Here is a 14,498-nt window from a genome sequence, read left to right as displayed (position 1 = left end):
AAGAGCAACTGTGATAGGATGGGCCTGTGCACCACCTTCTTGAGATGAGAGTGCCATTCCTCGAGCTGGTTGTTTCTCCAAGGACCGAGGTGGTGATGGTGATTTCCAGGTCCCAATGCGGCTGGTCATCGATCCAGGAGTTGTCCATGGACCTACTGTCCCATCTTCCGTCTCTGCTTGTTCTATTCTTCAGTGAACGTCAGGAAGGACCCCATGGTCTGGTTGGCCCATATCCTAGTCAAGGGCCTGCTGGTTCTGATCATCGGAGTTGTCTTGGACTGAACTCGCTGACGCAGAGAACTACCTTCAGTGCTACCTGGTCTTCTCGGGAATGGTTGTGTGGAGACTAGCTCCGGAAAACTTGCCCACTGTGGTACACTTCCTAGGCAGCAGCCCTGAACACATTTCCAGTCTACACACGTCAATGTCAGGTTATTGAGTCTGTACCTGTAGCAATCAAAGATTTGTGAAGTACAGTAAAGTACGGTTATAACGAACTCAAAGGGACTACTAATTTTAGTTCGCTATAACCGTAGTTCGTTATAAGCATATATACAGCATAACTACAGCAAATAGTCGGACCAAAAAAAGTAAGTTCGTTATATCCGTAAGTTCGTTATAAGCGTGTTCGTTATAACCGTAGTGTACTGTATTTCTTAGAATTTCTATAGCTGTATATTTCCCTCTCCCCTTTGAGTAAACTAAATACTTAAGTAAAACAAATATTCTTACAACATTTTCCTATTTACACCAAGCCATGAACTATCATGAATAAACACGAGATACACCAGGAGAAGCATATACAGGGTATTCAGCTAGTCTGTTGCAACAGTGTAGGCATTAGTGAACTCCAACGTTGTGGATCAGCCCACCTGTGTGCACGGAAGCGTTACACAGTCACTGCGCTGAAGCAACACACTCTATAGGATTTGTTGTCACACCTAGAGGATTTGCTGTCTTTATTTCCTCCAGTACTGAAGATTACACTTTCACATACTCTGTAGCTATTATTCCTTATAGGCAGACCTAACCGTAACCGTACGAGGTACTGGGGTTCTGTCCTGCCGGAAACGCCTCGTAGTAGACGAGTACGGGGTACTCGGGAACTGTTTAGCCGGAAACCCCACATGGTAGACGAGTACGGGGTACTGGGGAACTGTCTAGCCGGAAACCCCATATGGTAGACGAGTACGGGGTACTGGGGAACTGTGCTGCCGGAAACCCCTCATGGTAGACGAGAACGAGGTACTGGGGAACTGTCTAGCCGGAAACCCTTCGTGGTAGACGAGTACGGGGTACTGGGGAACTGTCCTGCCGGAAACGCCTCGTGGTAGACGAGTACGGGGTCCTGGGGAACTGTCTAGCCAGAAACCCCACATGGTAGACGAGTACGAGGTACTGGGGAACTGTCTAGCCGGAAACCCCTCGTGGTAGACAAGTACGGGGTACTGGGGAACTGTCTAGCCGGAAACCCCACATGGTAGACGAGTACGAGGTACTGGGGTTCTGTCTAGCCGGAAACCCCTCATGGTAGACGAGTACGAGGTACTGGGGAACTGTCTAGCCGGAAACCCCACATGGTAGACGAGTGTTAGGTACTGGGGAACTGTCTAGCCGGAAACCCCTCGTGGTAGACGAGTACGGGGTACTGGGGAACTGTCTAGCCGGAAACCCCACATGGTAGACGAGTACGAGGTACTGGGGTTCTGTCTAGCCGGAAACCCCACATGGTAGACGAGTACGGGGTACTGGGGAACTGTCTAGCCGGAAACCCCTCGTGTTAGACGCGTACGAGGTACTGGGGTTCTGTCCTGCCGGAAACGCCTCGTGGTAGACGAGTACGAGGTATTGGGGAACTGTCTAGCCGGAAAGCCATGTTGGTAGACGAGTGTCAGGTACTAGGAACTGTCTAGCCTGAAACCGCTCGTGGTAGACTAGTACAAGGTCCTGGGTATCCGTTCGTGCAGGAAACCCCACATGGTAGACGAGTACGAGGTACTGGGGAGCTGTCCTGCCGGAAACGCCTCGTGGTAGACGAGTACGAGGTACTGGGGTTCTGTCCTGGCGGAAAAGCCTCGTGGTAGACAAGTACGAGGTACTGAGGACCTGTCCTGCAGGAAAACCCCACATGGTAGACGAGTACGAGGTACTGGGGTTCTGTCCTAGCGGAAACCCTTCGTGATAGACGAGTACGGGGTACTGAGAACCTGTCCCGTCGGAAACCCCAAATGGTAGACGAATGTCAGGTACTAGGGAACTGTCCTGCCGGAAAATCCTCTTGGTAGACGAGTACGAGGTAGTGGGGGACTGTCTAGCCTGAAAGCCCTCTTGGTAGACGAGTGTTAGGTACTGGGGAACTGTCTAGCCGGAAAGCCCTCTTGGTAGACGAGTCTCAGGTACTGGGGATCTGTCCTGCCGGAAAATCCTCTTGGTAGACGAGTACGAGGTAGTGAGGAACTGTCTAGCCGGAAAGCCCTCTTGGTAGACGAGTGTTCGGTACTGAGGACCTGTGCTGTCGGAAAATCCTCTTGGTAGACGAGTACGAGGTACTGGGGAACTGTCTAGCCTGAAAGCCCTCATGGTAGATGAGTGTCAGGTACTGGGGACCTGTCTAGCCGGACATCCATCGGAGTAGACGAGTGTGGGCTTTTAGGGAGCTGTCCAGCCGGAAACCCCTCGTGGTAGACGAGTACGGGGTACCGGGGAACTGTCCTATCGGAAACTGCTCGTGGTAGACGAGTGTCACGTACTGTCCAGCCGGAAACACCTGAAAGCGGATACAAGGTAAGATGCAAGTCTGGGACCTCCATTCACGCCTTCTTTCTTACATATAATTGAAATATTGATTAAACATAACATTTTATTATTCAGCGTTATCATTTGGCCGTGAAAGGCAACATGGTGGTGAAAAGTATATGAATGAATCACTGAAAATCAGTAATGACACTAGGCGTTCGCGGAAATGTCATGCTTGACTGAGTGAGTGAGTATGGTTTTACGCCGCTTTTAGCAATAGTACAGCAATATCACGGCGGGGGACACCTGAAACGGGCTCACACATTGTACCCATGTCGGGAATCGAACCCGAGTCTTCGGCGTGACGAGCGAACGCTTAAACCACTAGGCTACCCGACCGCCCCGTCATGTTTGACCATTAGCACCAACCACTCATGTTTTAAGTGCAGAGACTTCCGCTAACAAGTGATGAGAACCACTTAATTACGACACGTGTTTTTTGGTGCAACACAGTTCGGAGAAATGACAAACACAGTAAATTTGAAAAGGTTTGATTTATTTCTTGAGTCTACACCAAAGACAGCCTGACTAGCGACGGTACCACTTCAAGGACATCCAAGGCAGAGTTTGAAACCTTCAACAAAAATAATAATACTCTTACGAACCAAAATAGACTAATAAAGATATAATTACGCAACAAAGTTGTTAATAAGATTACATGTATAAAGGGCAATTTTGTTAGAAAATTATTAAACAAAATTATTGTGTCAAGTATACCTTCAAAATGAAATTAAATTTTAATTCCTTGACTTTTGAAGCGTTTATGCGTAAGACAACGTTGTAATAAAAGAACGGCGGACAACGATAATTGACCTACATGTGTTTCCATATTGGAATATAACCTTGACCATGTGTGTCTTCGTGAGTAAGTGAATGGCGGCGAGTATGGTTTTACGCCACTTTTGCAATATTCCTGCAACATCACGACGCAGGACACCAGATATTGTACACGTGTTGAACAGAACCCGGGTTTTCGGCGTGATGAGGGAACACTGTAACCACTAGGCCACCCCACGCCCCCGCTGTGTCTTAGTGATAGGACTGCTGGGCTGACTCGATTTTTATCTTATGTCAGTGATAATTATGATTATAAATAAAACGTACCTTTTCAATAGCAGTCTATCCATTGATGCCTGGACCAACCCCAGTTCCGGTTCCGGTTCCGGTTCCGGTTCCCGTTCCTGTGCCAGTGCCAGTTCCGGTTCCGGTGAATCCACTGAAGCCATTTCCGAATCCAGCGAAGCCATTTCCGAATCCAGCGAAGCCATTTACATTGTTGAATCCGTTGTTAATTCCGTTGTTGAATCCGAATGCGTTGTTAATTCCGTTGTTGAATCCGAATATGTTGTTGCCGCCGGTGTTGAATCCGAATACGTTGTTGCCGCCAGTGTTTAATCCTCCCGTGAAACCGGAGAATGTAGGGAAACCTTGGAAACCATTCAGACCCGGCTGGAAATTAGTTAATCCGTTGACCCCATTGAATCCGTTGACCCCGTTGAATCCGTTGAACCCGGTGAAGGTGTTCGTGGTAGTTGTTGGAAATCCGAAACCAAAGCCGACGATTCCGTTTCCTCCGGTGAGTCCCGCCGCGAAACCCGTTAATGAACCAAGGTTGTTGAAGTTATTGAAGTTATTAAAGTTGTTGAAGCCCCCCAAACCTCCAAAGCCTCGAGAGCGCCCCCTTCTAAAGCTGCCAAAGCGATTAAATGGGTTAAATAGTCCAAACTGTGCGCGTGTTGCCACGGTAACGACCAATAACACAAGGACGGTTGGAACAGCCTTCATTATTCGGTGACTGCGAACATAAATGAAAAGGCATTACACCATGAGAATGTATATACATAAACATTGATGCTGATGGACAAAACACAGAAGCAAATATGACATAAGAGTGAGTGAGTGAGTTTGGTTAAACCGCCGCTTTATCAGTATTTCAGTTTTATGACAGTGTTATGTGGGAAGAATTGGGTGTGAGTGAGTTGGGTTTAACGCCGCTTTTAACAGTATTCCAGTTATATCGCGGCGTGTCAGCTTAATGTGGGAGGCAAGCCCAAAGTGATGCAGGTCTCAGATGTTTACCACTTCGGTGAAACACACGCGCACGGGTATGGTGCTGACAAACCTAGAAACATAATCGGGGCGAACCGGGATTCGAACCCACAATCATAGGTTTCTGGCGTGCCCAAGGGACGCAACTCTGCACAGCGAATCGCGGCGCCTTAGACGACTGGGCCACCCGTACCCCCTATGTGGGATGAAAGCCCGAAGTGCTGCAGATCTCAGACGTTTACTACTCTGGTGAAACCAACGAGCAGGGGTATGGTGTTGACAATCCTAGAAACATAATAGGGCCGAACCGGGACTCAAGATCGTATGTTTCTGCTGTAACCAAGGGACGTAACTCTGCACAGCGAATTGCGGCGCCTTAGACGACTGGGCCACGCGTGCACCACGACTACCCCAGAAACAACCCGTACGTATTGAGAAAACTTGATGCAGATGCGTTCAATGTTTCTTGTCCACTAAAGAGTCGTGTGTGAGTGAATGTTGTTTAACGCCGCAGTCACAACTTATAAACAGTTTTATTATGGAGCGTGGACGAGCTGCGGTTCATCCGTTCCTCGTTTAGTATCAGTTTGTTTTTTATACATCACTTCTGAGGGCTATGATAAATCCATCGATACAAACATTTTACCTTTCATACAGTTTCACCCCGTGAAGATCCGATTAATACACATGGACAAAAGTTAAGCGCCACCATATTCATAGTCTCTTGATTTCACGTGTGGGAATCAGAAATACGAAATATGATGATGTATGACTGAATTAGGCTTCCATAGTTTCATGAACCCAAATTTGTCCAGATACCACAAGGAAAGCGTGCTTTACGTGTTGCTGCAGTTCCCCTACCCTATAAAAAGTGGAATTCAAGTTTCAGACACGTGGTTGCATTTTGCTCCTGTGTGAGATTCCCCTTCCAATAGAGGTTGGAAATCAACCATGGTGAGGAAAAAGTTAACGAACGCTGAAAGATGGCAAGTGATAGGCATGAAAAATGCTGGCATGTCATGCAGGGCCATTGCAAGACAAATGGGTCGTCATCACAGTGTTATCACTCATTTGATTGTCAAACTGGGCTTATCCTAAAGGAGGGGGGTAGCTTTATCCCGGGGGGAGGCGGAAGGCCATCATCAGAGCATTCATCAGGCACAAGATTATTCAAAGCCGATGAGCGACATGTTTTTTTGTGTTGTCGAGTGTAATGACTTTAATCAAAGACCGCCTCCATGGTCTTGTGGTAGAGCGTCCGCCCGGAGAGCGGAAGGTCCGGGGTTCGATCCCCGGCCGCGTCATACCAAAAGACGTTAAAAGATGGTACTTGTTGTTACCCTGTCTTGCGCTCGGCACTAAAAGGACTATCCGGCTCGGAGTCAGTATACTGTGTCTGAGTGGGGTATTCATGTTAAACTGCGGCATGGTATCTAAGTGAGCTAGCACTATAAATTAGCATTAGTCCGGACTTGTACAAGCAGCCAAACACACACACGTCGCTATATGGGTGCAATAATCTTGGAAGCGACGTTAAACCCAATTTCACCTCACCTCACCTCACCTTTAACCAAACTGACGGACACAGGAACGTGAACACTTGAAAATTGGATTTGACCCAATATTTATTGACGTTATTAGGCTGAAAACAGTCGCCTGTTGTAAGATACTCACTGGCATGACCTATGTAGACTCGCCAATGATACCCGTGTCAAATACATCACCATCAAATAACCTTTTTTTTCACCATGAATCAAGGGTGCGTACTTCCTTTTGTTCGGCAGTGTACTATTAAATAGAAAATTGTTATGAATATAAAGTTATTATTTCAATATCTGCTTATCACGTTGACACTGGGGCTTATTCTATCCCCAGAATACCCTGAGAGAGACATGGATGAAGTACTGGGGGACATATTATATCCCCGGAATACCCTGAGAGAGACATGGATGAAGTACTGGGGGACGTATTCTGTCCCCGGAATCCATACAGTGAGACATGGATGAAGTCCTGGGGACGTATTCTGTCCCCGGAATTCTTACAGGGAGACATGGATGACCTTCTGGGGGACGTATTCTGTCCCCGGAATTCTTACAGGGAGACATGGATGACGTTCTGGGGGCGTATTCTGTCCCCGGAATTCTTACAGGGAGACATGGATGACGTTCTGGGGGACGTATTCTGTCCCCGGAATTCTTACAGGGAGACATGGATGACGTTCTGGGGGCGTATTCTGTCCCCGGAATTCTTACAGGGAGACATGGATGACGTTCTGGGGGACGTATTCTGTCCCCGGAATTCTTACAGGGAGACATGGATGACGTTCTGGGGGACGTATTCTATCCCCGGAATTCCAACAGGGAGGCATTCATGGAACACTGGCTGTTCTGCCAAAAGTCACATTTTCAATTTAGCTCTGTATATCTACCTAAACCTATGTTCAAATTAATTCAGCGAAGATTTCACTATGAACCTTTTCTTCTTTCACCAGAGTCCTCTGGTACTGTTAGATTTGTTTGTGTTTTTTAACCATTACAATAGACAAAGACCACGCCATGTCTTGTTCCATTAGAGCAGGATACGTATTAAAATTTCCACTATATACAGTTCGGTTTTCCTGTACGCGATCACCAGGCCGTGTCAGGTGTCATGCAAGGATAGTTTTAGTGATGGGATTCTTTTTTGGAACGGACATGGAACGCCAAGAAGGTCGTGTGCTGCTTTTTAGAGAATTCTATGTATGTACAGACAATCTGAGAATGCAGAGGTTTTTCTTCTCTTTATCCCAACAACCACACAGTAAGACGAGGAATAGAGGTGGCATATGTCTTTGTAAACGATGTGAGTTTGTTTTGCAGCATTACTCCTCCTCTGTGACGGCGTTTATATAATTTGTGAGGTGAGGTGAGGTAAGGTGAAATGGGATTTAGATTACAGTGTGTGTGCGTGCGTGTGCGTGCGCGCGTGTGTGTCTGTGGCTGCTTGTACTAGTCCGGACTAATGCCGATTTTATCATGCTAGCCCACTGAGATACCATGCCGCAGTTTTGAGATGAATACCCCAGACACAGTTTTCTGTCTCCGAGCCGACCAGACCTTGTTTTAGCCCCTTAATGCCGTGTGCCAGACAGGGAAACAACAAGTACCATCCTTTAACGTCTTTCGGTATGGGGATCGAACCCGGACCTTCCGCTCTCCACTAGACCACTGAGGCGGTCATATAATTTGTAAGTGAGTGAGTTGGGCTTAACGCCGCTTAGAACAGTGTGTCAGTTCTATCACGGCGTGTCAGCTTGATGTTGGGGGTAAGGCGAGGTTAGATGAAATGGAGTCCTGAGTCCGAACCAATGCTTGTTTGATAGTGCTAGCAATCTTCCCGAGGCAAGAGAGTTAACTGACTTTAAAAGTCCAGTTTCCACCTTTGCCGAAATACGCTGGTATTATGGAGTTACATTTTGGCTGGACTAACGAGTCTATGCATAGTCCAATCAAAATCTCGCAACGAAATCGAAATCCGGTTCGTAAACTGTCGTGCAGATTTCGGTCGATTGGAGGATTTGCAAAGCACGTGCACCGCCAACTTGTTGTAAACAGGTATTTTCCAAACCTTATCATATTTTAAATCAAGGTGCTCGCGTGATTTGATGCACTTCGCGATGTAAGACCCGTTTTATTACAATATAGATCTTGATTATTGATCAGATCGTCTTGACAGGACGCCGCCATATTGTTTGAAACAAATGCAAGTGATGGAATCGGATTGGTCCATAGGAGAGGCTTAGAAGGGACGTAACTCATAATAACCAATGGTGGCGCTACGATCGAGCCCAGGAATCCCAGCCTAGTTCGGCATAGTGGAAACCTGGACTTCAGTTAACTCTCTTGCCTCGGGAAGATGAGTGCTAGCCTACTGAGACCCCATGCCGACCGCAGTTTAACATGGATGTCGACACTGTGTACTGGATCCGAGCTGACCAGTCCTGCCGAGCGTAAAACATGGTAACAACAAAGAGTACCATCTTTTAACGTAATTTGGTACCAACAACCTTCCGCTTTCTGATGTTAGAGAAAATCTGGTCTTAGTGATGCAGGTATCAGACGTTTACCGGGTATGGTGCTCACAAACCTAGAAACATATTCAGAGCGAACCTGAGATTTAAACCCACGATCACAGGTTTCGGACACCCGAAAGGGACGTAACCCTGCATAGATAATTGCGGCGTCTGAGAAGACCGCCGGTGCGCCCTATAATGGGAACAGATTGCATTGAAGTTTATAAACTGGGACATATTACTATAGAAATCGATTCCATCAATTGGGTGCGTCAAAATGATCATCAGATACAAACTAACTTAACTGTCGTATTTCCACAGAAATATACTAGTGTTTGATGTCAACATAAAAATATTTATTCGGTATGTAAGGCCATATGGCCAAGAGTAAAACAAATAAGACAAAGCTTTTGCACATGGTCAAGTGGGACAAATGTCATGCTATATCAATAAAAATATATAATATAATGTAACTTTATACAGACAGAATTCTTTTCATTTTATATATATACCATTTTTTATGAGTTTTACATTCTTTGTTGCTAATAGTGGATACATGTAATATTAACTAGGGATTACAGTCTTTCTATTTTCCGTACAAAATTGACATACTAAAAGTAAATGGTATTCATTTTCAATTGCATAGTGGGAACACTATTCCAGTTATATCACTGGTATCAGCTTAATGTGTGAGCAAAGCCCGAAGTCATGCAGATCTCGACGTTTACAACTTTGGTGAAACCCACGAGCACGGGTAGGGTGCTGTCAACATAAACATAATAAGGGCGACCCGGATTCGAACCTACAATCATAGGTTCTGGCGTACCCAAGGGACGTAATTCTGCACAACGAATGGTGGCGCCTCAGGTGACTGGGCCACCCGTGTCCCCTCATTGTAACGAAGCTGTTAAATACTCCGTTTACACATATACAATACATCAACGACATCACATGTTCACACTATCACTCGGGCATGCATCCTGGAATCTGATAGTTGTGGCACAATCAGATTAAAGCGCGCTGCAACAGTTGTAGTAAGAGAAAGGCGTGTCAAGGTGAGAGGCTTGTCCTGCATATCACTTGGAGAAATATTGTGTCGTCCTATAACATCTGAAACAAGAATACAAGCCTATTAAACGACGATACACCTGTATTTTGGGACGTGTGGTTACTGGCGTCATTCAGCGTCCGCAACGGTGTAAGTATTTACTGTTAGGGGAGTGCGTGAAGGTGGTTTTAGGCCCTTTTTTGTATTGTACAAACGGCGGGCACCATGAATGGCTTCACACATTGAATAAATGTTGGGAGCGAGTGGGTTTGGCTTAACCTCGTTTTTAACAGTATCCCAGTTATATCAAGGAGTGTCAGCTAAATGTGGGAGGAAATCCCAAAGTGATGCAGGTCTCAGATTTTGATTAAAGCCACAAGCTCGGGTATGGTGCTGACAAACCTAGAAACATGATCGGGGAAAACAAGGATTCGAACCCATGATCATATGTTTCTGGCGTGCCCAAGGGACGCATACTGCACAGCGAATTGCACCTCCTTTGACGACTTCGCCAACATCAACGTTTGGAATAGACCCGGTTTTCTTACTTAATGGGTACTTTAACCACTTAACCATCCCATCATTTGTTGATAGACATACATATAGGAGGCTAAATAGATATTTGCAATTGTAGCCAAGTGTATTTAAGTTCTGTTAGGAATGAACAATATAATAAAGAATTAAAGAAAATTAAAGCCTTACGTTCTTGCCTAATCATCATTATTCTGGGGACCCGAAAAGCCAAACATCGGATTGGGATATGGTCCCATTGGGCCAAGCTGCCCCATTGGTCCAAACTGTCCCATCGCTCCCATTGGTCCAAACTGCCCCGTCGCTCCCATTGGTCCAAACTGTCCCATTGCTCCCATTGGTCCAAACTGCCCCGTCGCTCCCATTGGTCCAAATTGTCCCATCGCTCCCATTGGTCCAAACTGCCCCATTGGTCGAAATCCCGGGTACATTGAAGTGTACATGTTATTGTAGTAGTTGTAGAAGTTATTGTAGTTGTAGAATAGGTTGCCGGGGTAGGCCCCCCAAGCTCCTGGCCCTAAGTAGGAGAACATCCCCGGGAGTTGGGCCTGGGTTGACGCCAGGAGGAAGAGCATTACGATCAGTCGGTTCATCGCCTACAACAAGAATCGGTATTGAGTACGTTACAGTCAGCACATTACCTCCGTCATGTCTCGGTGGCATGGAATGAATGTTTGGACCCAGAGTCGTCAAACCGCCTCCGTATTCATCCCATTGAAGCGAGAGTGAGTGACTTTGGTCTAACGCCGCTTTTAGCAATATTCCAGCAATATCACGGCGGGGGGCACCAGAAATTGGCTTCACACATCGTACCCATGTCGGGAATCGAACCCGGGTCTTCGGCGTGACGAGCGAATGCTTTCGGCCTAACCACAAGGCTTCCCGACCGACCCATTGAAGAGGGAGAAATACGATGGCTAGTTGTACCACAAATGTCGTTGGGAATACCCCGTGTTAAACTTTTCTCGACTAAATGATTAGAAAACACATTCCGAATGTAATTTGTCGCTCTGATTGGTCGTTTGAAAGTTCGTTCTGACATGATCCATCATGGGTGCCCTGAGATCTTGGCTCAGCGGTAGTAGTGAGTGAAAGCGGTTCTAGCAACAGGACGGCGGGAAACCAAAGGTTGGTTTGTTGGGTGGTTGGTTTGTTGTTTTACGCCGCACTCAGCAATAATATTTTACAGACCGCCGTCACATAGATGGAATATTGCTGAGTGCGCCATTAAACAACAAACCAACCAACAAACCAACCTTCAGATAACCAGCAGATTTAACACGGCAAATAGATATGGGATTAGTTACAGTCGATATATGAGCCTTAGAAATAGGGCCCTGTTCCACAAAGCGACAGTAGCGCTTAGACGATCGTAACTCCAATACTTTAACAAAGGCCTACGACAGTCGTAGTGCTACGATCGCTTTCTAGAATCGTTGCCCGGTTTGCTTTGAACTGAAAATTGAGCCTTGAGCAAACGCACCATTGATGGCAGGTAGACCTTAATACAGTTTCAAAAGTTTCCCTCTTCTTTGTAATGAATGAAGAAAGAAAAATTACATGTCTTACTCTTTAGATTAGAGTTATATATTTAGACAATCACCTATTTTCACAAAATGGTGTCTGTAAAATGACAGTTATTATGTACACAACATTCATTTCTAGATTTTGAACTTCAAGGTGTCTGAACAACAGTAAATGTAACAATAATATTGGATTAAAGAACCATCGAATGTTATAACATGCGTGTACAAACGTTATTCTGTTTTCATTACCAGGTCCATATGAAAGACAAAACTGACCTAGGCCCACTTGCACAAAGCGTTCTTAGCGCTAAGATGATCGTAACTCCCATACTTTAGCATAGGTTTACAATAGTCTTAGCGCTAAGATCGCTGTGTGCAAGTGGGCCCTGGTTCCGAACTCAGGGAACAAAAACAAAAACAAGGTACATAGACCGCCTCCGTGCTCTAGTGGCAGAGCGTCCGCCCGGAGAGCAGACGGTTCCCGGCCGCGTCATACCAAAAGACGTTAAAACCTGGTACTTGATGTTACCCTGTCTGGCGCTCGGTATTAAGGGGCTAAATGAAGGAAATAAGGACTTGTCGGCTCGGAGACAGTTAACTGTGTCTGATTGGGGTATTCAGGGTATCTCAGTCTAGCACTATAAACCGGCATCAGTCCGGACTAGTACAAGCAGCCACACACACACACACACACACACACACACACACACAGACGCGCGTGTGCACGTCGCTATATAAGTGCAATAATCTTTGACGCGACGTTAAACCCCATTTCACCACACCCTCTTTGTGAAATGTAATACTCAAAAGAACTTAAAGAATTGGGTCGATCGGGTGTTCTTTAACTTCTTTTGAGTAGTATATGCTGCTTTAATTGCTTAAATTAATATTATCAGACGGTTTTTTTTTTATCAAATAGACTACCCTACCTATAGATATACCCTTGCATCGTGAAGTTCATTCCTATAAATACCTAAGTATAAACACAAACCACGGAAGCCAGTACTTACCAAACTATCACCAGTGAAGTCGAAAAACGAAGAGATATCCTAATCTTTAACGAAACAGTGAAGTCCAAATCCTGAATGACCAGTGGTCAGTTAGCTTATATATATACCTCTTACCTGACCCTCGTGGCCTGGGTCACCCTTCCGCATTTAGGCCAAGGCTGTGTCTGACGCGTGGGTATCTGAGTTTACCGCTCAAAGGACATGTTGTTGAAATGTCTTACCCAAGCTTACGTACATAGTCTGACTTTGTCAACCCAACCCGTCATACAAGAGTGAGTGAGTGAGTGAGGCTGGTCAGGCTGGTCACGCTGGTCAGGCTGGTCAGGCTGGTCAGGCTCGCTGACTTGGTTCATTGTATGTGATCGTATCCTGACGACGTATATAGTTGCTCATAATATCAATCACTGGTGTGTCTGGTCCAGATTCGATTTGTTATAAAGCCGCAGCCATATAGTTTGAGTAATGCTGAGATCGGCGATAGTGAGTGAGTGAGTGAGTCCCAGCCATATTACGGTTTGTTAATGTGCTTCATACATTGTACATATATGTCAGGAATGACGAGACGACGCTTTAAGCACCATCAACAAGTATCACGCTATACACAGCATCCATGTACAGTATGCTGCCACGGTGTATGTATACTGTTGTATAGCTACCTAGGCACAAGCTGTCGTTCATAGGTGTAAAGAAAAGAGGGCACGGCTGGCTGGTGGGATGACGCCATCGATGCCTTGAGTCCATTAGATGCGAGGGGGTTCAAATACCAGAAAGTACATTCCACGAACTAGTAAAAAACCACACTGTAATAGTTTTACAGCATAGAAAAGTGTGGCTAAATACGGAACCAGGGAATGACGTTGAGAAACATTTCTTCTTTATTTCTTTTTTGGCCTACAAATGGTCGTTTATTTATTTATTTATTTTGTTACCTTCGTTCTATGAGAGAGAGAGCGGGGGGGGGGGGGGGGGGGGGGGGGGTAGAGAAAGAGAGTTGTGTGTGCGTGACGTCGGCGGGGGGGCAAGCAATAATACTTTCACTAAGGAAATATTCGATTATTTCTATTGAATTAACAATGTGCATTTCTTATGACTGGTTTCGCATGATCTTTTACTAGCCCATATGAGAATTTCAGATTACATTACAGAGAGAGAGAGAGAGAGAGAGAGAGAGAGAGAGAGAGAGAGAGAGAGAGAGGGAGGGAGAGAGAGAGAGAGAGAGAGAGAGAGAGAGAGAGAGAGAGAGAGAGAGAGAGAGAGAGAGAGAGAGAGCAGCCATCTCTGGGCAATGCAAACCTGTGGTTAATAGCACGAGTTACAACCAAGGCATCGTGTGACGATAACACACTACAAGCCAAGTTCTTTCGACAACAGACTTCTTAAGGCTAAATGATCTAACAATAATGTTATTGAGTCGTGCAGATGTAAGATGTGGAGTAAGTTTTGACGTTATAGTTTGTCCACGTGGCCGGATCCTATCTGCGATTCCC

The 14,498-nt window shown here is 45.8% G+C and overlaps 1 protein-coding gene across 1 annotated transcript; it reads right to left on the bottom strand.

Moving 5' to 3' along the window:
• Positions 1 to 3,275: 3,275 nt before the first annotated feature.
• Positions 3,276 to 4,590, bottom strand: LOC124142063 (ATP-dependent RNA helicase glh-2-like). The gene is made up of 2 exons (XM_048390088.1): positions 3,901 to 4,590; positions 3,276 to 3,370 (listed from the first exon to the last, which is right to left on the bottom strand). The coding sequence occupies exon 1, from the start codon at positions 4,579 to 4,581 to the stop codon at positions 3,916 to 3,918; it is 666 nt and encodes a 221-aa protein (XP_048246045.1). The 5' UTR covers positions 4,582 to 4,590; the 3' UTR covers positions 3,276 to 3,370; positions 3,901 to 3,915.
• Positions 4,591 to 14,498: the final 9,908 nt, after the last annotated feature.

Source organism: Haliotis rufescens, unplaced genomic scaffold (assembly GCF_023055435.1).
Source record: "Haliotis rufescens isolate VD_foot unplaced genomic scaffold, xgHalRufe1.0.p SCAF_81, whole genome shotgun sequence".
In the NCBI taxonomy this organism is placed as follows: domain Eukaryota; kingdom Metazoa; phylum Mollusca; class Gastropoda; order Lepetellida; family Haliotidae; genus Haliotis; species Haliotis rufescens.
Note: the sequence above shows the minus strand (reverse complement) of the source record. Positions and strands in the feature narration are given on the sequence as shown.